Source organism: Panthera tigris, chromosome B1 (assembly GCF_018350195.1).
Source record: "Panthera tigris isolate Pti1 chromosome B1, P.tigris_Pti1_mat1.1, whole genome shotgun sequence".
NCBI classification, from domain to species: Eukaryota; Metazoa; Chordata; class Mammalia; order Carnivora; family Felidae; genus Panthera; species Panthera tigris.
The window spans coordinates 58,271,100-58,296,575 of record NC_056663.1 but is presented as its reverse complement, the minus strand read 5'-3'; the positions used below and the strand labels follow the sequence as shown (position 1 = coordinate 58,296,575).

At 38.1% G+C, this 25,476-nt stretch overlaps 1 protein-coding gene across 3 annotated transcripts; it reads right to left on the bottom strand.

Moving 5' to 3' along the window:
• Positions 1-1,201: 1,201 nt before the first annotated feature.
• On the bottom strand, positions 1,202-25,171 carry AADAT (aminoadipate aminotransferase). Of its 3 annotated transcripts, none has more exons than XM_042983624.1 (14): positions 25,106-25,171; positions 24,361-24,457; positions 23,502-23,670; positions 22,363-22,495; positions 18,376-18,450; positions 13,734-13,943; positions 10,737-10,802; positions 9,328-9,410; positions 8,777-8,873; positions 7,015-7,076; positions 6,679-6,743; positions 5,272-5,378; positions 2,703-2,804; positions 1,202-1,746 (listed from the first exon to the last, which is right to left on the bottom strand). In XM_042983624.1, exons 2-14 carry the CDS (start codon positions 24,425-24,427, stop codon positions 1,705-1,707), a joined length of 1,278 nt encoding a protein of 425 aa, XP_042839558.1. In that variant the 5' UTR covers positions 24,428-24,457; positions 25,106-25,171; the 3' UTR covers positions 1,202-1,704. The 3 variants fall into 3 exon arrangements, with proteins under 3 accessions (XP_042839558.1, XP_042839556.1, XP_042839557.1); XM_042983622.1 differs by lacking the exon at positions 25,106-25,171 and adding an exon at positions 24,880-24,955; XM_042983623.1 differs by lacking the exon at positions 25,106-25,171 and adding an exon at positions 24,614-24,701.
• Between the last annotated feature and the right edge of the window lie 305 nt (positions 25,172-25,476).

Genomic DNA, 25,476 nt, shown 5'->3' with positions numbered 1-25,476 from the left:
CAACAGCATTTGCTCACTTAGTGCCTGTGTCATGTGTTGGTGATTCTTGCAATATTTTAAACTTTTCATTATTATTGTATTTGTTAATATCTGTGATTAGTGATTACTAGTGTTGAAAGCTCAGATGGTAGTTTGCATTTTTTTTTTAGCAAGAAGGTATTTTTAATTTTTATTATTTATTTATTTTTGAGAGAGAGAGAGAGAGAGAGAGAGAGAGAGAGAGAGAGAATGGATAACAGGGAGGGGCAGAGGGGAAGAAGGGGACGGAGAGGGAGAGGGAGAGGGAGAGGGAGAGGGAGAGGGAGAGGGAGAGGGAGAGGGAGAGAGAATGAATCCCGAGCAGACTCCATGCTGAGTGTAGAGCCAGATGTGGGACTCTATCCCACTACCCTTGGATCATGACCTGAGCTAAAATCAAGAGTTGGATGCTCAACTGACTTAGCCACCCAGGCACCCCTATAAAGTATTTTTAAATTAAGGTATGCACATTATTCTTTAGACATAATGCTATAGCACACTTAATAGACTACAGTATACTGTAAACATTTATATGCACCGGGAAACCAAACAATTAATTTGACCCGCTTTATCACAGTATTTGCTTTATTTGTGGTGGTCTGGAACCAAACCCACAATATCTCTGAGGTATGCCTGTATACACAAAGGATGTCATAAATAACAATGATTTCCTAATTCCTTAAAGGAACTTACAACTTAACAATTACTAGATCTTGGAACATTGTGGTCATTTGTTAAACAGCAATAGAAAGCAAATGCAGGGTATTTGTGATACACTGTCATAAGGAGATCCTATTATTTTACATATAACATGCACATGCATAGAAAAACATCTCAAAGGATGGATGATAAATGTTGACAGCGGTTTTCACTGGGGGGTAAGACAGCAAGTGGCTTTTACTTTATCACTTACATTTACTATATTGTTTGAAAAATTTCTAATAAGCATATATTACATCAATAGCCATATGGGAAAAATAAGGGTCTGAAAAGGTGAGAAAGAAAATCATTAAAAAGTATATCCTAAGTACCTCAAAGGGGTATAGATTTAAATTACATAACTGATAAGACTGTATTTTTGTAAAGTGTGCAGTATTATGAAAATACACTGTAGCATATTTTTCTAAGCCCCTGATCTCTCTTCCTTATATAGAATTAATAGGTCTGATGCCTTTAGGTGTGCTTAGTTTCAGAATTTTATTTTAAAGGGATATCTATGGTACAACATAATGTCTCTAGTCCTCTTACTGAAAATCATTTACAATGGACAAATCCTAACAATTTTTGCAACAAGCTTTCATTAAGTTTTCCTAAAAATAGAAAGAGTTCACATTATATACCATTTTGAATTTATTTTCTTACATTTTCAAAATAATTTACTGTAAAATGTTAAGTTTCAAGGAAAATTTATAGGAAACCATAGAGCAGCTAGAGTTCTTTACAATAAAATCCAGGATAAAAATAATTTTCAGGTTGAATATTTATCAAAAGGTATAAGTAGATTATAAATATATTTTGGCAATCTGATGAATTTAAGGGCACTTTAAAAGTCATCTAGTTAAATTACTACAGATATGACACGTTTGATGAAATCTAACCTGTAAGTCTAATGCCAACGATCATTTCTTCCTGCTAAATCATAAAAATAATTTATCTGAAAAATCCATGAGTACTATAAAGATTTCTTCATAAAGATTCTTTAATAATTTGGGCTAATCTCTGGAAGGCCTAAAATAGGAAAGAGATAAGAATTAATGAAATTAGGCTGCTACTTAGAAAAAGTCTGTGATAATTTAAAAAGTTCACACAAAGAGTATCTTAGGTTGAACTGAAGCAATGGAAAGTCAAATTTAACATCAGCTTTATCAGGTTAGGATGCCAGCAATGTCCACTAATACAGGTAGATATAAGCTTGTCAGAGTTCCAGGATTTTTGTGTATTCTTATAGCCCTCAAGATCATTATTTTCCATTTTCTCCACAACACTAATTACTTTTTCATATGATCTCTCACCTGAACATACATTATATATTGTTTCAATTGTCTAACTCTATTCATATGTTAAAGCAGACATAACTTCTGAAAAGTATATTTAGCGACATGAGAAAGCAAGTAAATAAAGAACACACCAAGAACCAATACATCTGCAAGGGCAAGTCCAGACTCTTCTCTCAAGGTTAAGGGCACTGTTCAATTAGGGCTCTTCTATTTGGACTCCCAAACACACAGTCCTTAGGAACTCGTTTCTTTGCTTCTTGTTATTTTGGCCAAACCCAGACTTGTGATGAATTTAATATCATTGTATTTGACCCTTGCTGATACATTTTTCTTCAGAGAAAGAGACTGATGGCTTTCATGAATTTGTACTGTTGACTCATGTTAATTCCATGAAGGAAGGAAAGAAATTTTCTTCATAACATGTTAATAATCTGCTCACACTGTTCAGCAAGTCTGAAAACTATTCACGAAGACAAGGAAATTTAACTACAACTTGGTCTCATGAATTTGTCTATTTATGACTGTTAAAGTGTGTCTTTTAATAGTAATTCATGACTTTTTAACTGATACCTGTTGTTGAGAAACCCAAGAAGACATTAAATAATGTTATAACTCACAAAATGAACACAAGCACCAAAAAAGTGGAATTGATATCTAGTGTTATTATGAAAAGAATATTGTGCTCACCATATCCATTTGTTCTGGAGAAGCTGAAGAGAAGGACACTCTAAAGTAAGGGCTAGGTGCTGAGGTATCAGCGTAGAAAACATTTCCAGGAAGCATTAATATCTAAGAGAGTTTATGGAAAACAAGTGAATAACCATTAAAACAAAAAAAAAACTAAAGGAAATATAGGTAGATCTAATCTCAGAGTGGGTAAAGACTTTTTACATTTGAAAAAAACTTAAGAAAATCATGAGAAAAATCATTTTATATAAAAATTCTGTATGTCCTATAATAAATAAAATAGCACACAAACTGGAAAAATGTTTATAAGAAATATGGCAAATGCTACCTCTTCTCCATATAAAGAATACAAAGAAACTAAGAAGAAAAACACTAAAATTCGAGCTTTGATGGGCAAAGTACAGCTTATAAAAGAAATAGAAATGGTAATAAACATGAATACATGTTTAACCAACTAGAAAAGTAATATAAATTCAAACAATGAAAGACCATTTTTAAGTTACCAAATTTGGAAGTAACTTTTAAGTCGGAACTTGAAAAATAAGTAGTTGTTGGCCGAGCAAAAAGTGGGGGAAGAGTATTTTAGGGAGAAGATAGTGTAAAGGGCTTGAGATGGGAAGAAATTGGTCTGGCCAAAGAACTAAAAGGAGGTAAAAAATTTAATGAAGTGAATGACTAAAAAATGTTATGTAAGTGTGTCAAGACAGGGTGGTGGGAACAAGTGGTATTCTTGATGTGAGCACCATGGCAGTTGGCTCACGGACTGTGAACTCCATTTCCTCTGTTTCCTGGGTATAGAAATATATTCTGTTCCCCAGCTTCTTTCCAGTTATATGTGGCCATATGACCAAATCTTGGCCAATGGATGTGAAGGGATGCATGCCATTTCTAGGCCTTCCCCATAAAAATCTCTCCATGTGTGATCCATCATGCTCTTTCCATTTTGTAGCCATTGTGTAATCCATGGGTTGAAGACTGAAGAGCAACAAGAAGGAAGGAACTATAGTCTCTGATTCACTGTTTGGACAGAGTTGCCTGCAGATCATATCTTTAAGTTTTATGTGAGTCAGAAATAAACTTTGATTGTGTTAAGTCTTTGAGAATGTTGTCTAATACAATCATGATATTCAAAAGGATTATTACATGGTAAAAATCTGGGCACTGTCTGCTAAAGTAAGATGAGTTGGGAGTGACATGGTTTGGGCCATTTTGGGGAAGAGATTTCAAGGCAGAAGATGGGTTTCTGTGTCCTGAATAACAATAAAATGAAAACCATCATTTATCCCAATATAGTGGAAAAGTTTGGGGATGTATTACAAGCAAGGGGTTGTAAGAGAAGGTGGGAGTAGTAATAATCCCTTTACAAGATGACCAGGATTGGGCTAAGGTTGAGATCGTAAAGTTAGAGATTATTTAGAAAAAGAAAAGGTTACATGCAACAGGATATATGGGATATATGGAGAACACTGAAAAAACTACAAGAAAGTCTGAGGTCTATATCCTTAGCACACAGCTCAGAGATACATACAAATAAATAGCCACTTATCAAATGTTCTTGATGATAATGGCATTGGCAGAAAAGCAAAGGAGACATAAAACTGGTTTATTATACTAATATGTATTTTTTGAAATAAGTCAGTACTTGTTAAGTACTTAGTATGTAGAATTAGTAGGATTAGAACAATGAATAAAGATGAGCCTTGTCGTCAAGTAAGATGGTTAGAGAGGATGCCTGACTTGAAGTCCAGGTAGTCGGCTTCCACGTCTAATCTCTGGACATGAGTTTTTCAACGTCCAGACCACCTCCTGTCTCAGGCACTAGTGTGGTCCTGTGCCAGCATTAACACAATCTGTTTGCTTGTACTTCCTGCTTCAAGACAAAAGTGATCCTAGAAACAGATCTTAGTGTTTACAAAGACTGGCAAATGTGATAAAAGAATTAATTCACGGAGAAAAGATACCTTATTAGGTAACAATTTTGAAAATATTTAGATTTTTCACCTTAATCAATGCCCCCGAATGATAACTAAGTAGGTTTAAGTACAAAATGAGAAAAAAAAAACCAAAAAACAAAAAACCTAGAAGTCCTTATAGTCTGATTTTAAGTGGAAATAACAAGATATAAACTTTTCTGTGTAATTTTGACAATGGAAAATAATTGCAGAGCCAAAATACTAGATTTAGACAAGCCCCTCAAGAAAATATATTACAAATGGTCACAAAATTGGGGTAGGCTATTTAAAAAATTTTCATGATTCTTTTATGTATTTTCCAAGTTTGCTGCCATGAGTGTGTTTTACTTTCTTAATAAGGCAAAAAAACCCCCTCTGCTCTTAGCTACTAAACTAACCAGTAGCTGGGATGACCATATTATTATTAATGTAGACCAGAAGAATAATTATGTGACTCAAAAATCTATTATGATTTTAATAATATTACTAGAGACATGAGATCTAGAGATAGGAGGTAACATCTGATATTAAAATATTATGGGTTGGAGTGGAGGGCAACTTTTACTTTAAGTAAGAAGTCATGTTAAAGAAAAAGTACAACTCTTTTCCCCTTTTACCTCTTTCTTAATGGCTTTTTCTTCAATCCGTTGTTTTACATCATAAATGCCCTTAATTTTAAGCCATAAAAACATTCCAGCAGTAGGAACATGCCATTCTGCCAAACCTACAAACCAAAGAAGAGAATAAATATCTGCTAAAGCCAGTTTTGATGATGTCAAATCTGTTACTTAATGATGCAATCGCAGTAACTGTCAACTAGTATTTCTAAAAATGTTCCTTCAGAGATAGCATTTTTAAAACATAGAATTTTATGACTCCTGACAATTGATGCTCTGAGTTTATTTCACAAATAAGAGAGGTGGTGAAGGTAGAGAGGGAGATATATACATGAGTATATATTTCTAATTTTAGTCAGTCTTAGGGTTGTGTGAGGAGTCTATGGCCTATGTCTACTTCCCTTAATTAGAACCACACAGAAGCCAAATGTGGCTCTTTCAAATTTAGGAGATTCCTTAACTTCTACATTATTCCAGTGCTTCAATAAATCCTATCTTTTATGTAATAGTTTTGAAGTCCAGTGGATTAGAGTTTTTATCAGAATGTAATTAATTATGAAAAGAAGTTCCTGAAATTCAAGACCACATGCATTTGTAGGCTTTAAGTTTCATTGAGTATTAGGATAGAGAAACCAAGAAGGAAGGATAATTATTTTGATTTTAATTATCTTTTTTTAAAACTCGCTTTTGAATCGAACCTTTTCTTTAACTCCATTATACAAAGTGGTAGGATAGTACTCTTATCAAAAAGACAATTCTGTATTTGCCAAGAGCTTACAAGAAACAAGATATGACGGAAATAAGGAACTGTTTTTTTTCTTTTGTTTACTGTTAATCATACTAAAGGCTTTTTTAATGATGTAATTAAAACCATGTAATTCATTAGTAGAAAATTAAATCTAAACCATCCTGCAATCACATTAGCAATAGACAATATTAGATAGATGAGGTTAACGATTAGAATGCAAGTAATCTGTAATGAGAGAACTGCCTTAGAATGTACTATTTTGTTTTTATACAGTCTGATTAGAAAAGGAGTATACTGTTGTTTGACAATTCCTCAGCTGTTTGGGGGAAATTTTGAAGTAACTCTAAAACCTTTTGAGTACTGGCATCATTTAGCTTTAAGTTATTGCTGATGGGTTTTTAGACTAAAAGGTCCTTTTTTCTCCCTTTAAACCACAAGCTCTTCGCAGCGGACAGGTAATGTAGAGATAGGTAGAACAGTGCCAGGGTTTGCGGATTGTTACTTTTGAGACTACTTACAGGGCACCATTTCTTGGCAAGAATACTTCTGGACTCTTGTTTCTTTTCTCCCAGGCTTATTATCAGTCACTATGCGGTGTTTATTCCCCACTCATAAAAGTGCTAGTGTCTATCACAGGACAGGATATATGTTCCACTCACCACTTAACCATTTGTCTGCAGCTGCCACTAATGCATCCTTCTGCTTCCTATAGAAATCAGTAACCCTGGAAGAAACGAACAATGAAAAGTATGTGTTAAATACATGCTTGATTGAAGACACCCAAAGGCTCTGGAGTCCAGTCGATAGGAATCTGTTTTCCACCTTGTTTAAAATGTTGAATACTTGAAATGGGAACACAACATGTTTGTTTACCTGTCTGCTGGTAAGCTTTGTACCACTGCATTTTTCTCCCGTTATTTTGGAATAATTCAAAAATGAAAATGAATAAAAAGAATTACATTTCTATGTAAAATTTGGAACCTAAATTGCAATACCTCTCTACGTGAGCCAGGAAACCTTCTTCTCCCCATTGGTGTAGAAGCTGTGATACTAGAAGCTAAAAGAGATAAGACAACAAATGTCATGGTTCACCCTCTAAAAAGTGACATCAAAGCAAATCACTCTTGATTACCTGTAAACCACAAAAAAATATAACAAGCTGAACCAGCTTTACATAGTGATTTAAAATAAATGTAAATTAGGGGCGCCTGGGTGGCTCAGTTGGTTAAGCGTCCAACTTCGGCTCAGGTCATGATCTTATGGTTCATGAGTTCGTTTGTGAGTTCGAGCCCCACGTGGAGCTCTGTGCTGACAACTCAGAGCCTGGAGCCTGCTTCAGATTCTGCATCTCCCTCTCTCTGCTCTTCCCCCACTCATGCTCTGTCTCTCCCTCAAAAATAAATAAAGCTTAAAAAAGAAGAAAATAATAAAATAAATGTGAATTAATAACAATGACAATAACAAATATTTATATTGCTATATGCCAGAAACTATTACAATTTATTTACATATGTAGATAATTTAATCTTCATAATACCCCAATTAGGCTATTATTTCTACTTTACTGGTGAGGAAACCAAGGCCCAAGGGTTAGGTGAACTTTCCTGGGGTCACACAGCTGGTCACAGACACAGCCTGGATTCAAGTTAGGCAGTCTAGCTCCAGATCCATGCCATTAGTTACCATACTATATTGCTTCTCTAAATATAAAAAATATATAGTAGATATATAGTTATATAAGGTTCTCAGTGATTTTTCTATATCATATGAAAGCTTTAATGCCATAGATGGATAGTGAAGTTTTGTTGATAACAGGGACAAAAAATATGGGAAAAAACCCCCAACTTGATAAAAATGGGGATATGTTCTTTATGGAATGTACAAAATCAAACAAGTGTCCTGGTCTCAGTATATACCGTTCTATTCATTTTGAGTTCTTAGGTAGCAATTCTACCTAAGACTAAGTACTGATTCTAAAGATTGCATTAGGGATGGATCCAACAATTTCTCAAAGCTTGTGAGGAAATTTATACATTCTCCAAAATAAATTTTACTTTATTTATTATTAAACTAAAATGCATTACAACCAGTGTCTTTAGGGGAGGTTAGCACGTGTGCAATGAAGGCAAACAAGAAGTTCCTAAATAGGTTTGGAATCCTTGTGCTCAATATGGATTCCAAGACAATGAAGCTAAAGTTATATTACTTCAGTAAGGCCACTTCCATTTTCTTCAAGTTCAACAAAGTTTTTATGGCGTTCCTGGGATAGATGCTAGGGACACAAGATGACTAAGACACCATGACCTGCAAGGAGTTTGGTCTACACTGCAAACACCAGGTCAATTCAATTCTTATTTGCCTTTTATTTATTAAAAACATTTTTAAAAAGTGTATTTATTTTGAGAGAGAGAGACAGTACATGAGTGGGGTAGAGGCAGAGAGAATTCCAGGCAGGCTCCACCCTGTCAGTGCAGAGCCCGACGTGGGGCTTGAACCCACTAACTATGAGATCATGACCTGAGCCAAGAGCAAGAGTTGGACACTAAACTGACTGAGACACCCAGGCACTCCTGATTTGCCTTTTAGAGTAAACATCTGTGGTATCTGATCTTCTAATTCAGTCCATATTGGAACTAGAGATTCAGTATCAGTGACTTACTCCCTGCCACCTTAACTCAGTCTTACTTGCTAATATCTATTTTCTATTCTCATTGTTTAAAAAAAAAAAACAAAACCTATTTCTGAAATTGTTCTTACCTGTGTAAAAGTGCTGGGGTGCATAGTTGAAACTTGTGTGTGTAAGACAACTCTCTCTATCAAGGGTTTTGGACCAGTTATAAACCCTAGTCTCAACCTGCACAAAAAGAGAAAAGGTGCAATATCAATCCTGTATTAACAAATATTACATGTCACTTTACTGCCTTCATTAGGAAGACAGTTGTAACCTGGGGACAAATGGGTATAGACCATGAAAACGTTCTAATAAAACTAACTACTTGTTATTTAAAATACAAATTTAAGACTACATTAAAGATACAATGCAAATCTGACCAAGTATTTTGAAGTGTGTTCTTTCATATGTGAAACCCAAAACCTGACCAGTCCCACTACAACTTTAGATTAATGCCCACATACCTTTGATTTCTGAAGATGAATAAAGAAAGAAAAGGCATATATTAATAATCAAACTGATGCTTTAAGGTAAGGGGAATACAAGTATCTCAAATGAGAATTATTTGGACTAAAAGACACTCAGGTACAGTCTATCTTTTTTAGATCTGGCCATAAGTTGAGACACAAGGGCTTACCCAGAGGAGAGGACTTTTGAAAAAGAGTCAGCTCTGATGACACGCCCATCAACGTCCATGGAAAGAAATGTTGGTGCCCAGGACTTGAAATGGAAAAAATACATATTGTTAGCTTGAGAACTCTGTTAGTGACTGTATAATTATTTTGTGTAGAGAATGGACAGAGCATAGGTTTGGATAGGAACACAGCCATCTTTTCTGTTACCTTAATCTCAACCCTTTAAAATGGAGTAAGAAACAGAGATGCATGTTCTTTTATTAGTACCCGTCTTTCTTCATGGCTTTTCTGCCAGAAACACACAGAAGGGTTTATTCATTTGCTTAAGATGCTATTATTATGAATTTAGGGACACCTCAAATAGGCCCTCCTAGCCTCAAAGGTTGACATCCAGGATCAGCAGATTTTGAGGAAGGATTCAAGAAAAATTTGTCTGGATTAGACCAAAATGAAGAGGGCCAGCAGCAGTCAGGATTATTTAGAGAGAGAATGATCCTCAGAACAGCTAGAGAGAGAAAACAAGATGAGAAATTTAGTCAATCTGCAACACTGACTTCAATGTAGATGCATACAAGAAAAGGGGCCCGGTCATGTTGAGGGAAAAGAATAGGTAGGTAGATGTGGTATTCAGCAAGCTATATAGAAAAATCAAGAGCTTTGGTTTCTTTCCAGCAGATTTTAAGGGAGCATTGAATGCAAGTATATGTTCTCTGCAGACAGGAGAGCAAATATAGTGTTTGATTTTGAAGAATCAGGCACTGGGAGTCTGTACCACCGCTGCTATCTATTAGGAGAGCATGATCATGAAAAGTGGCATGCATATATAGTGGAAAAGAATCTAAAAACCCATTATTCTGCAGGTAGAATCCAGGCCTTCAGGACAGGGATGGAAAATATGTGGCATGCTGCCAGTAAAGCCTTTTCCTATGTCCATAATGGACATCACTAATTGGGCATGACCCTCTTTCTCTTTCAGTGTGGGTGCAGCTTCCCAATCCTTTGCAGACATCATTCTAGTCAGCCACTGCCAAGAAACTAGTTCATATCCCAAATGAAACCTACCTCATATCCCTTGTATGATGTTTAAAAAGCTATGAACTAGAATTTGGAGTTCAAGAAGACCATCAGCCCTGATTTACTGTTTGCCCAAATGCATGGTATAGAGAGCTAGCTACTATTTTAAAGGTAAGTCTATTTCTGGAAAGAGCAGTAATGCCAGACACGAGAGATACCAATTCTGTGATAAAACTGAAAGATTCAAGATTGAAGTGGTAGCAAATTACTAATAATTTTATTTAATTTCAACATAAAGATAGATTAGCTTTGACTCAGCAGCCAGGCTAAAATCAAATCAGTGTAATAACTTACAACTTACCTTCCAATTGTGAAATAAATTCATATCACCACTTACCTTGTTGAACTGGAGAAAATAGTAAGGATCATCTTCTATTATGAGGAAATCATATTTTCTTGCAAGCTAAAAAAGGTTAAAGTCATATTTAATTCTTAAGAACTAAGCTGACTGGAATCATAATTCTTTGCATCCATCCATCCATCCATCCATCCATCCATCCATCCAAGAAACTACTGAGTACTTATTGTTGTAGATAATGAAGATAGAGGGATGAACAAGGCACTGAGGCCTCTCGTTCACATGGAACTTACATTCCAAGGTCTGGGAAAGATGATATACATAAGACCATGGATAACGAAGAGAAGAAATACAGATGAGAGGTTCTAGGGGCTAGGGAGAACATTAAGCAGGGTGATATTGAGTGGGGGGTGGGGGCAGAGAGAGAGAGAGAGAGAAAGAGAGAGGAAGAGAGAGAGATCGGGTAGCTATTTCAGGGTGAATTATTGGGAAGCCTGTCCTGACAAGGTTACGCAAGAGCTCAGAATCACAGGATGGAGCCAGTTGTGCAAATATCAAGGAAGATTCTAAGCTGAGGGATGAGTGAGACCAAAAGCCCTTGGGTGGGGGGAAAAAAAAAGAAAAAAAAACTTGACATGTTTAAGGGATGGAAAGAAAGCCAGGGGGCTGCAGCAAGAAGGTGATAATAAATGACAAGGCCTGAGAAGAGACTACCAGGTCACATAGCTTTGGGAGGCAGATGAAGGAATTTGGATTTTATTTTAATTGCAAGGGGAAGTCACAAGAGGACTGTAAACAGGAAGACCATGAGACTGGCTTTACATTTATATTTCAGCAGGGGAACGACATATATGCCTGGTTGCTGTGTAAAGAATAATTGGTTGAGGATCAAAACTGGAATGCAGCAGGGGTCCAGTGAGGAAACCATACTAGCAGACCAGTGAGGGAAGGTGGTGGCTGGGAAGATGGTGGGACTAAGGGGAGAAGAGAGAAACAGGTGGATTTGGATCCATTTGGTGGTGGAGTCCACAGGATGAACTGGATGTAGGGGGTTGGGAGAGGAGAGAAGGGAAAGAGAAGAATAAAAGGTGATTGTTTATGGTGGCACTATTTATGGAGATGGAGAATGTTAGGGGTGTGACTTGGAGGTTGGGGTGTGGCTGCACTAAATCAAGAGTTCTATTAGGTCATGGTAGGTTGGAAATGCCTATTAGACACTTACGTTGGATGTTGGAAACATAAATTGGATGGAGAAGTTGGATACAGAAGTCTGGCGTTCAGGGGAAAGGCGTTTCTATGATATAGAATGAAATTTACAGCCATACAACTGGATGAGACTATCTGGGAGTAGTACGTAAATAAGAAGAGAACTCAGGACAGAACCGTGGAATGTGTGAAAAATAAGACAATACTTCAAAAAATATATATAAATGAGTGAAAGAAACTGTTTGAAAGCTTTATGATTCCACTGTACAGTCTATACAGTTTAATATGACTTTGGTACTTATTTAAAAAAATTTTTTTTTACCTTTATTTTTATTTTTGAGACAGAGAGACAGAGCATGAGCTGGGGAGGAGCAGAGAGAGAGGGACACACAGAATGTGAAACAGGCTCCAGACTCTGAGCTGTTAGCACAGAGCCTGATGTGGGGCTCAAACCCATGAACTGTGAAATCATGACCTGAGCCAAAGTCAGACGCTTAGCCAACTGAGCCACCCTGGTACCCCTTATTTAGAACTTATTAGCTGGGACACCTGGGTGGCTCAGTCGGTTGAGCATCCAACTTCAGCTCAGGTCATGATCTCGTGGTCTGTGAGTTCAAGCCCCGTGTCCAGCTCTGTGCTGACAGCTCAGAGCCTGGAGCTTGTTTCAGATTCTGTCTTCCTCTCTCTCTGTCCGTCCCCCACTCATGCTCTGTCTCTCTCTCTCTGTCAAAAATAAATAAACATTAAAAAAAATTAAAAATAAATAAATAAAAGCTATTTGTAGCTAAAAATCTAGGGAACACAGTCAGGTACATAAAAGAGACTTTACAAAAGGCATACTTCTCTTATTTTTCAAAGATTTTTGTATAGCTAGGTATGTGTGTGATATTTAAAATTTTTTTTAATTTTTATTTATTAAAAAAATTTTTTTTTAACATTTATTTATTATTGAGAGACAGAGAGAGACAGAGCATGAGCATGGGAGGGGCAGAGAGAGGAGGAGACACAGAATCTGAAGGAGGCTCCAGGCTCTGAGCTGTTAGCACAGAGCCCTGTGCGGGGCTCGAACTCACAAACCCAGCGAGATTACGACCTGAGCTGAAGTCAGACGCTTAACCGACTGAGCCACCACCAGATGCCCCTAAAAAATTTTTTTTTAATGTTTATTTATTTTTGAGAGAGAGAGAGAGAGATTAGGGAAGGGGCAGAGAGAGAGGGAGACACAGAATCCGAAGTAGGCTCCAGGCTCTGAGCTGTCAGTACAGAGCCTGACGTGGGGCTTGAACTATGAACCAGGAGATCATGACCTGAGCCAAAGTTGGACACTTAACTGACTGAGCCACCCAGGCACCCCTGTGTTTGATTTTTTAAAAAAATGTTTATAGTGGAAGCTTAGGCATCATAGTCAGGTACCTAAAAGAGACTTTACAAAAGGAGCATTCCTTTTATTTTTAAAGAATTTCTTTGTAACCTGAAATGATAAGGAGTAGGAAAGAAAACTGACAAGTTGAAAATATAAATATATAATAATGAAAATCAAACTTGGGGTCAAATATTAAATAACTTCCTAAAATTTAATATTGGGTCAAAAATACTATTTCCTTTTATATGAAAATAATCTATTAAAGGAAAAGAAAAATCTCATAGTTAACAAAGGATGGAGTAATTTCTTGTGTTTAAATTTATTAGAGCCCTTGGCATAGAGGACTTCCTTTTATTAAAAGCTATTTTCCTTGTAAGCAAGAGGCTAATAAGAGAGCTTGCACAATACTCTTCTCAAATGTTGAAAATACACAAGAACATGGCCACATACACCTTCTTTTAAAATACCTCATAGATTTCCTTCTTGCGGTTAGTTGTTAATGAGTTTCCAGTAGGGTTGTTGCCGTTTGGGACAGTGTAAAGAAATTTGGGGGTGTTTCTCTTGGGGTTTTTTGAGTCTTCTGGTTTCCATTTGGAAAGTACTTCTTTGAGGGAGTCTGGAATAATACCATATTCATCACTGGAAACATTAATAATGTTGCAGCCCAGTGGCATTAGCTGTTGAGCACAAAAAAAAGGAAAGCCCAAGTTCAGACATGATTACAAAATGTGTCATCAATCGTTCTTCTTATACTAACCAAGAATGTTACCATTTAGACCCTTAAACATATAAACCTGCACTCAGCTCTATGCTACAAAGGTTGTCTATGCTACAAAGGTTGATGTTGTATATTCTCATTTTATCATTGCCCTGGGGTAGATTCCATTATTGTTCGACAATATCCCCTGCCAGTTTCCAGAGGAAGAAGTATACTTCCTTGCTCTTCTGTGTCAGGATTGACCAGTCCTATGTCTTGCTCTGGCTGATAAATTGTGAGCAGAAGTGATGTATGTTTCTTCCAGGCAGAAGCTTTAAAATCCCAGCTTGTGGTTCTTTATTTCTCTTTTCCCCTTGCTCTGAAACTGGGAGTGTCCCAGATAGAGACTGCTTCTGTCAGCTTGGGGCTTTGGATGGAGATGACATAGAACAGAGCTGCGGCTGCCTTTCGGTGGACATGGAATATATAAGCGAAATAAACCTCTCTAGCCATAAGCCAATGTGATTGGGGTCATTCATTATGCAGCATAACCTAGCCTCTTCTGACTGAATTATCTTTATAATTATAGTTAGAACTGGTTCATAAAGTAGATGTTTATTAATGAATGCTTTTTTTTTGACAAAGCAAGTTAAACAGAAAGCATCTGTTATGCTAATACCTAAATTAGTTACTAGCAGATGTGATATTCAAAATACTTAACAGGTGATATAGCATGGGAACATCAGAAACAGTATCTGACTGGAATAGAGTCCTGGAGGCCCCCTGCATTAATTCTGTATGATGGGAAGTTAAGGGTGGTCTTAGGGGAGGGGCCAGGGGAGCCAGGGTAGTGATGGGCATGAGGAGGTACAGGGAGGGCAGCAGTTTACCAGGGTATGTGCAAGTATTTCACATTTCACCAACTGCTAAGCCTGAGATGGCGAGTAGCGGCCTTGCTTATAGACCTAATTTTATAAAAATCTTGTGGAGTCTTATTCTTGGATGAATATAAAAAAAAATTGAAACTTAAGAAATAACAATAATTTAGTGAGGTTCTCAGAAAAGAAAGTTTTCCAAAGGATAAGCAAACACTCTTAGCAGTCAAATGTGGAATTATGTACTAACTGGGAATAATCCAGACAAATTTATGACAAATTTAAAAATTCTTAGTCTAAGAAAGCACATCTACCATGAATAAAACAAATTAATATTGGGCCATGAAATAAATACATATTGCTTACTTGCACACTTCCTCAGTGTGGCACACAGTTTCTGCTTGGGTAGGTGAAAACATTTGTGCATGTGTTTACATAGACATTGGTTTTACATTCATGAGCATTATATAAGGAGTTTAGTAATTATTAATTAGTATCCAGTCATTAAGAAAAAGCAATTATTTTACTTTAGTTTTTATCGTGGTAAATAGGTATGCAACAAAAATTTTGCCATATTAGCCATATTTAAGTGTGCAATTCATGGCATTAATCACATTCACAATGTGTACATCCATCATCACTATTGATTTCCCAACTTTTTCATCATTCCAAACAGAAACTCTGTACTCATTAATCAGTAACTCTCCATTCCTCCCTATCCCCAGGCCCTGCTAACCACTAACTTTCTGTGTCTGCAAATCTGCCTATTTTAGATATAAGAAACATATAAGCGGAGTAATACAATATTTGTCCTTTTGTCTCTGGCTTCTTTCAGTTGGCATAATGTTCTCAAGTTTTATCCATTTTGTAGCATGTGTTAAAACTTTGTTCCTTTTTATGGCTGACTAATATTCTATCATATGTATGTGCCACACTTTATCCATTCACTTGTTGATGTGCAGTTGAGTTGCTTCTACCTTTTCGCCATTATGGATAATGCTGCACTGAACATTTGTGTACAATTATCTGAGCTCCAGTTTTCAGTTCTTTTGGGTACATACTTGGACTTGAACTAATCAATCACATGGTAATTCCACGTTCAATTTTTTTGAGAAACTGACAAACTTTTCCACAGTGGCTGTACCAATTTACATTTCCACAAGCAATGTACAAGGGTTCCAATCTCTCCACATATTCAACAATACTTGTTATTTTACATTAAAAAAAAGCTGTCCTAGTAGGTGTGAGGTAGTATCTCCCTATGTTTTTGATTTCTATTTCTCTAATGACTAATGAGGGTGGGCAACTTTTCACGTGCTTATTGGCTACTTGTATATCTTCTTTGGAGAGATTTAAGTCCTTTGTTCATTTTTAAATTTAAGTCTTTTGAGTCCTTTGTTTAAGTGTACAATTCATGGCATTAATTTAAGTCCTTTGTTCATTTTTAAATTAGGTTATTTGTTTTTTTGTTGTTGAGCTGCAGGAGGTCTTTATATATTCTGGATATTAAGTCCTTATCAGATATATGATTTGCAAATATTTTCTCCCATTCTGTAGGCTATATTGTCACTTTCTTCATAATGTCCTTTGATACACAAAAGCTTTTAATTAAAAACATTTTTTTTATTGTTTATTTTTGAGAGAGAGAGAGAGAGACAGAGCGCAAGCAGGGGAGGAGCAGAGAGACAGGGAGACACAAAATCCAAAGCAGGCTTCAGGCTCTGAGCTGTCAGCAGAGCCCAACGTGGGGCTCGAACCCATGAACCATGAGACTGTGACCTGAGCCGAAGGTGGATGCTTAACTGACTGAGCCACCCAGGTACCCCACAAGTTTTTAATTTTGGATTAAGTCCAATTTATCTATTTTTTGTTCTTTTTGACTATGTTTTTGGTATCATATCTAAGAATTTAGTGCCATACCAAAGGTCATGAAGATTTGCCTGTATGTTTTCTCCTAAGATTTTATAGTTTTAGCTCTTCCACTTAGGTCTTTGATACATTTTGAGTTAAATTTTTATAAGGTGTGAGGTCAGGGTCCAATTTCTGTCTTTCCATGTGGAAATCCAGTTGTCTCAGCATGATATGCTGAAGAGACTATTCTTTCTCTATTGAATGGTTTGGTACCCTTACCGAAATAAATTGACCATAGATGTGTGGGTTTATTTCTGGACTCAATTCTATTCCATTGGTCTATATGTCTATCCCTATACCATTACCACACTATTTTGATTACTGTTGCTTTGAAGTTGGTTTTGAAATCAGGAAGTGGGAATCCTCCAACTTTGTTCTTTTTTAACATTGTTTTGGCCATTTGGGTTCCTTCCAATCCCATATGATTTTAAGAATTGGCTTTTCTATTTCTGCAAAAAAGGCTACTGGAATTTGACAGGGACTATGTTGAATCTATAGTTTGCTTTGGTGTTACTGACATCTAAACAATATTAAGTCTTCCAATTGATGAATAGGTGATGTATTTCCATTTATTTGGATCTTCTTTAATTTCTTTCAACAGTGTTTTATAGTTTATAAGTGCCAGTCTTTTGCTCCCTTTGTTAGATTTAATTTCAGATATTTATTCTTTTGGCTGTTATTATAAATGGAATGATTTTCTTAATTTCCTTTTCAGGTTGTTCATAGGAAAAGCATTTTTTATAATATCAATTTTATCCCTACTTAGAAGTTTTGAGAAAATATGCCTTTCATTAACACTATATTATTGTTTTATGTATTAATTTTAAAGACGGTATTAAACTTGAAAAAGAGAGAATCCATGATATTAGAATCAACAGAGCATAAAGGTCATCTCATTCATTTCCCTATTTTAAGCTAGAATTACTTTTCTAACACTTGTGTTAAATGACAGTTCAGAGTAACTTTGAACACCTTCAGTGATGGGCAATAAGTACCTTACCTCCCTAGGCAGTCAGGAGCCAGGTGAGACTCATGGCTAGGAGGTTATTACATTGAGTTGAAATAGCTTCCCTGTAGTTTCCACCCTTTTATTCCAGTTCTGTTAACCCGAGGACATGCAGAAGTCAATCCACGGCTATCCTAAAGTATTGTGCCCCAAACAAACCTAATTCTCAATGGTGTGTTCTGATTAGTGCACAGCACAGCCAGATGACCAGCTTCCTCATTCTGGATATTATAGTCCCATTAATTTAATGCTAGAGTGGAAAGTCCTAATTATACCATGCTGGCTTACTGTTATATTAAATTGACATACAACATGATTATACCTAGGCATACGGTAATAAAAGATGGTAATGGAAAAATACGGTTTTGTAAATGAAGTTGCATTTCAAGTGAAACATGAAGAAAGCTGGACGTGATTTTGCACAACCTAATTATAACGTCTACATATTTAGATTTTGTAAAAAGAAATGTATAAAGTGGAGAGTACACTTAACATATTTTACATATATCATTTAAGATTCTCCTCTTATTTTTCAGTGGACAGATAATTCTAAAGGTACAATGTTTTCTTCTTATTTATTATAAGAAAGAGAGTTGCCTTTTATAAAAATGTGTACTCACAGCTTGAAGTGTTCCTGAGTAAACAGGTTCATTAAGGAGGACATTATCTCCAGGATTAATGATCATTTCAAACACCTAACAAAAGAAGCATAGGTTAGGTTGGATAATATTGTTTCAATTCTTAGACCCCCTTTTTTTTGAGCTCATTAGGATTCTACAGTAGGAGTTGGCAAATTTTCTGTAAAGTGCAGGATGGTACATATTTTGTGGGCCATATCTCCATTACAACTATTTATCTCTGCCTCTATAGTGAGAAAGCAGCCAAAGACAATATGTAAACCAATAGGTGTGGCTGAGTTCCAACAAAACTCTATTTATAAAGTCAGATGAAGCCTAGATTTGGTTTTTCAAGCTATGCATAGTTTTCCAACCTCTGTTTTAGGGTAAGATTAACTAGCTTGACTCTAAAATTCATTTATTCCTTTTATTCCTTCTTTGAAAATATACTAAATATTTACTCTAAGCCAACCCAGCGTATGGTATGGAGACAAAATGATGAGCAGAGCAACAAGGTTCTTTTTTTTTTTTTTTTTTAATTTTTTTTTTAACGTTTATTTATTTTTGAGACAGAGAGAGACAGAGCATGAACGGGGGAGGGGCAGAGAGAGAGGAAGACACAGAATCGGAAGCAGGCTCCAGGCTCTGAGCCATCAGCTCAGAGCCTGACGCGGGGCTCAAACTCACGGACCGCGAGATCGTGACCTGAGCTGAAGTCGGACGCTTAACCGACTGAGCCACCCAGGCGCCCCAAGGTTCTTATCCTCATGGAGGTACTAGTCCAATGGGAAAGCTAGATGCTAATCAAATAACTAAATAAATGTATACTTAAAAACAATGGTGAGTTCTATGAACTATAGATGCACAATGCTATAAGGGCTCACTGAAAGAGGACTTGGACAATCAGGGAATTCCAGGCATTCAGGGAAGGCTTCCTTGAGGAAGTGATGAGATGGTATAGGGGATCACAATAGGTACATTTTGAGAAACTGAAAGAATTCTGTGGCTTAAAGTGGAATGTAAAGAGGAAGGTGGCGTGAGATCTGATAGAAGTAGGCAGAGAAATACCACGTTGGCATTCAAGCCACATGAGGCCAGTAAGAATTTTAGGTAGAGGCTGGGAAGGAGGAGTCACATTATCAGGTATGCATATTGGGAAGATATTTCTGGCAGCAATATGAAAGAAAAAAAGATGAGTGAGAACACATGTGGACAGTTTGGGAAATTTTGAGATTCTCTGGAACGTTTTTGCTGTAGTTCTGGAGAAAGATGCAGATATAGCCTGACCAACAGTGACGATGGAAGTGGAGAGGAGAACTGAAGAGGTATTTAGAAAATCCATGCCAAGAGAACACAATTATGGATTATAGAAGAATGAGGAAGGGGAACCATGAAGACTGACTCCTGGAGGGAGTGATGCTATTCACTGATAAACAGAACCACAAAGTTGTCCATCTCTGGGGGACAAGGTGATGAGTATGTTCTGGTTTGAGATGCTTTGAGACATTCTGTCACAGTTCCAAGTGGACAGATGGATAACATGGATTTGGAAGGAACGTGTAAGTTACTAGCTATGATGAGCACAAGGGTGTGAATAGAGGTACCCAGGGAAAGTATATGGACTGAGGGGAGAAGAGGTTTGAGGACTGAGCCTTGAAGTCTAATAAATGATGGAAATGTAGAAGGGGACACTGCAAAGAAGGCAGGACAATTGGGCCAGTGAGGTGTTGAGAGAATCAGAGAAGAGTGTTTCAGAAAGGATGGGAAGATCGACAATGTTAAAGGATATTTAGAGGTCAGGTAAGACAGGCTTGACAGATTTTAGGAGATTTTGCAGACAATATGACCTAGACAATAGGTACTTCTAGCCTAAATCAAAGGGGGTCTATTATGACTAAATCTTAAAATAACTCATGGAATCATCTTTTCTTTCCTTGTGGTGTGTCACAATCCTTGGTTCAAGCCTCTCCTTCCTCATCTTAAACCTGTATCTCATGACAAACAGTATGGCCATTATCAACTGAGATAGACAATTTGACTTTTGTTTCCTGATTTTGCCCAGGATGTTCCCTTTCCTTTTTCCTTATGGGGTTTTGGCCTTATATGACAAACAGTATCCACCTCCAGAAAGTTTCCAAGTGATTCAGCTTTACAGGACATCCTAGGACTAAACAAATTACTTGGGTGGCATGTCCGTTGTCAATAGGTCAAATGAAAACCTAATTATGTACATTTTCTATGTCCATTAGGGGACATGAGGATATCAAATAACCTAAATGAAAAGAAGGGCTGTTTATTATCTGGTGGCACTGTTTAATAGATGCAGACAAGAGACACAGGTGACTAAAATGATATCTATCTTGGAGAACAAAATGGAAGGAATAGTAAACCAGATTCCCACTAAGGCCTCTATAATAACGTGTGTGTAAATGAGTGAGTTATTGATGTATTTGACCATCTATGCTATCTTCCTTTGATATGATGGATATTGTGACAGATAAAGAAATTGTCTTGGGCATCTTTCTGGGAAAAAAAAAGTTCATAGTATACCTTCCTAAGAATTTAACTGAAAAGACCTTTTTTCATATTAGTCTATGGAATCACAATTGTTTCTCTTCAAGCAAACACTCAAACAGTAGCTAATCTTCCTTTTCCCCCAATTAAATAAAAAAATAGGGAGGAAAAATTATATTCTTATTACTTCAATACATCATGCTGTAATAATAATTTAATTAAAATTCATTAAAGCTGAGGCGCCTGGGTGGCTCAGTTGGTTGGGCATCCGTCTTCAGCTCAGGTCATGATCCCACAGTTAGTGGGTTTGAGCCTCACATCCGGCTCTGCGCTGACAGATCAGAGCCTGGAGCCTGCTTTGGATTCTGTGTCTCCCTGTCTCTCTGCCCCTCCCCCCCTTGCTCTCTGTCTCTTGAAAATAAATAAATGTTAAAAAATTTGTTTTTAAATTCATTAAAGCTAACTAGATTACAGCTTTCACATTTTCATAAGAAAAACAAAGCTACTATGGTTTAAGATAAGTAAGAGCACTTTTTAATCTAGATATGAAGACTGAGTATAGAGAATCTTTAGGACTAATTATTCATGAAAAAGAAAAGAAAAAAAGCAGATGAAATCGAGAACCTTAGGTACAGTCTCTTTATTATGAGAACCCCCCCAATGGTGGTTATAGACTTCCTATAACCCAGGAGAGAGGCAGATGGAATAACAGAGAGAAAGAGAGACACCGAGAGAGAGAGAGATAACATGAGAACTAACCCAGAAAGAAGTCAGAGACAGACATACATAGAGATCTAGGGAAGCACACATCCAAGAAGTCCAGATGTAAGTAGTTGTGAACACAGATGATTATATAAGCAGCCATGCAAAAGATTTACATTTTACTTCAGGACTATCAGGATATCCCCTCTAAAGAATTTAAAAATCATATTGAAATTTCATAACTACATAAATCAAAATGTAACCTGAGTCTTTGAGCCAGATGAAATTAAGCTGTGCTCACTAAGCTTCTGGTAGGAGTTGAGTACTCCCTTCATGGGAATCTTGTTTTAATGACTCCTGGCTATGGGTTATTAACCACATGATCTACACTGAAGAAAAATCAGGTTAGTGAATGTCTTTAAATTCTGTTTAAAATTCTAGGTAAAGATAGACTACCAGTAACTCATAAAACATGATCCTCTTGTGGTTAGGTGAGAGGAGTGTATTTATGAACATATTTCTTTTTTAAAAAATTTTTTTTCTTTAATGTTTATTTATTTTTGAGAGAGAGAGACAGAGTGAGAGTGGGCGAGGGGCAGAGAGAGAGGGAGACACAGAATCCGAAGCAGGCTCCAGGCTCTGAGCTGTCAGCACAGGGCCTGATGTGGGGCTCGAACCCACAAACTGCAAGATCATGACTGAGCTGAAGCCACCCAGGCGCCCTGAACATAAATATGATTCTTAATGTGGGGTTCCCTTTCCTTTCAGTCTTACCTTACAAAGGCCGTCTTGGCTGCCAGATGTTACACATAAGTCCATTTTTCCTTGGCTGGTTGGATAATTGATGGTGGGAGGATTATGCAATTTTACTTGTAACTGTTTTAGCCAGGACAACAGCTCGGGGATTCTACAGCATAAAATGTATTTTCAAATTTATAGTATTAAAAATTGTAATAATAGTAGATAAGAATTAGATGGTAGCTTTATATTATGCACTTTATACATTCAATTTAAAAATCTTCAAATGCTTTTTGCTAATATTAATATCCCTATTTATAGTAGAAGGCAACAGACTGAGATTAAGAAATTCACATAAAGTTAGTCAGCTTACATTAAATGAGCTAAGATATGAATCTCCATCTTTCTTATTCCAAAGCCTGGTCTCTTTTACACTAGAGCACTCACTGCATCATCAATTCTTTGTTATCCTAGGAAATTTTCCATAGGCTACCTAGAAGTTCAATCTCAAGTTCTTTGTATCATGGAAAGAAAAGCCTATGTGTCTATTACACATAATTCATGTTTACATAATGTGCTATATTTAAGTGTCCTTTTTAATCACAGAACAAAGAAAATTTAATGAAGTATAATTTGTAGACACTCTATAAATTACTCTTTATCATTGGAAGAAGACCAGCTAAGAAAAATCATAAAGTGTATGTTCCAACTTTGTTTTAAGAAAATAAGACCTCTGCATTGAGGGCTAAGTATCTGCATAGGTGTCTGCAACTATTAAGGGAATCTAATTATTACAAAATTACCCCCAGACTTAAAATTGCTCCTTCCTGTATCGTCCTTTTCCTCCTCTATCCCACTGGTTTCTTCCTCTAGCTCTCCCTCTCTCTCTCTCTCTCTCTCTCTCTCTCTCTTTTTTTTCAGTTTCATCTCCAATGGTACTTCCTCTTAGAAGCCTTCTCTGAGTCTCCCCATCATTTAAAGTCAAGGAGCAGTCACGGAGGGGGTGTTAAGCATTCAATGCATCTGTTACTCTTAATTATTCTTTGGAAACTCTACCCCAAACCTTCCTACCTGTTGAATACCCAGTTAAAAAAGACACACCACTTTATCAATGGGCCTTGGAATATTACTCATGAAAATAAACCAACAAAATTATGTTATCTATTGATAGCTACCCAGCACTCTGAGAATACTGAAGTGCTCTCTTCATCATCTCTTCATTAAACTGGATGGGCTCTCCATTGTCTACGGTGATAACAGCAGTCTTAAAAGGGAATGTATTGGGGTTTGGTGATCCAGTAGCCAAGGAGATGACCGATTTCGGTGCCCTGCTCAATGTCTCAGCTATGATAAATTTGGAAGAGAAGAAGAAACACTTTCAGTGAAGATTTTCATAAACAGAGATAGCTCGATGTATTGCATTATAGTCCATAAAACTGTAAAGTTGAACAATTTCTAGTGATAGAATGCTAGTCGAAAATAAGCACATAAAATAACTTCTTCTGGACCGGCCTCACTGGTGGAGGAACTAAATAAAGACTGGAGATGTCCAACTAAGAAGGCGGAGGGATCAGGAAGGTAAGCAATGGGCCATGATAACAGAAAACCCTCCTCCATTTAGCGCCTACCGGACTGTCCAGCTTCGAGGCTCACTCCTTTCTCTCCAATTTACCAGACCCTCCCAACTCCGCACACACCTGCACATTGTGCCAAACCAACATCTACTCATGTTGCCGGCAAGAGCCTTTCTAGACAGCACACCCTCCCTCTTGCAAGGACGTGTCCCATAACAGCCTGTGCCCCTCTCTCTATTGCTACACTGGAGCAGAGATAACCAATTCGGTGCCTTCCGTTCCAGCACGAGTTCTCCGAAAACAAAGTCTGTGCCTGCTTCAGGTTTGCACGCAGAGCCTGGCTCACAGAGGCTTTCACAGTTTAAGGAAAGAGTGCAATTGGCACGGACCCTAGGCACCACCGTTAGTGGCTCTGCGAGACCCCCCCGCCCCGGAGCAGAGGCGCCAGCCCAGGACTCACTCATGATTCGGATGGCAGAAGGCTTTCTCGCTGCGCTCGTGGCCGTGAGGAACCGTGAGTAATTCATGTCCGATATCCAACCTTCGGTAGCTGAAAACTAGAAAAACAAAATAGCCGCGTCAGGTCGTGCCTCCCAACTCCGGAAACGCCACCTGGGTCGTCCCCCCGCCGCTGAAACTCCCCGGCTGGGGACTGCGCTCAGCGTCTGGGTCCCTAACGAGCCTGGGCCGGGTGGCAGACTGGCCCAGCGCACCGCAATCCAGGCTCCGCTGCCCGTCCCGGGCCCGGGCCCCACGCGCTCCGGCCGCCCACCGCGGGGGCCGGGGCAGGTCCCACCTCGCCCCGGCCTGCCTCGCCCCCTCCCGCCCAGCGCCGCAGCCTATGGCCGCCCGCCGCGCGCGCCGGCCCGCCTGGGGTCAGCGCCCTCTGCGCGGGGCGGGCGGGGTAACGGCCTGCCGCGAGGCACTTGCACCCCTGGGCCAGTGCCTGAGTTCATTCAAAGGGAACCCGACTCTTGACCTCGTAGCTGGGAGTCGCCGCAAGACAGCGGCGGGGTTGGCCTGGACGCCCTCCTGGGAGCTTGCTGAGGGGCTGGTGGGGGTGAAGGGGGAGGTGGGGAGGGCCGGAAGTCCACCCCGATCCTAAGCCTGGAGTACCATCTGGTGGCTGCTTTGATCCATTGCAGCGGGCTTCCTAAACTGCGTTGGGCCTGGTACGCACCCCACATTTCTGCGCTGGTGGTTACCTGGCTGGCCTTCTCTGGCAGAGCAGCTGGCGCGTTTCATGCCCCTGGACGCTGTTGCGTTTCATACTGACCTTTCATTATATAAGTATCGGCACCATCTCGGGAAGTCACCAAGGCGACCCAGGTGATTTCCAACGTAACTTTCAGATGTGAACATTTGAGAGTGAGGGTGGAATGTTGAAACATATTTCGAGGGTCTCCTCGAAGTTTGGCGTCTTCCCTCCCCTTGGATTTTCTGACCATTCATTATGGACTTAGTTTAGATTTAGGATTTAGATTTATCTCTTTGGGTCTAGCACTCTGTCCTCTTTCCTTACAGAATAATCCTCCCCACCTTCCACTGCCCCGCTCCACCCCCAGTTATCTCTGTG

Coding starts and splice junctions, on each gene's coding strand:
- AADAT (XM_042983624.1), bottom strand. CDS start 24,427: ATGAATTACTCACGGTTCCTCACGGCCACGAGCGCAGCGAGAAAGCCT. Junction 23,671..24,360: donor TTCTGCCATCCGAATCATGA/GTGAGTCCTGGG, acceptor AATTTATCATAG/CTGAGACATTGAGCAGGGCA. Junction 1,747..2,702: donor CTCCAGAACAAATGGATATG/GTGAGCACAATA, acceptor TTCCTATTTTAG/GCCTTCCAGAGATTAGCCCA.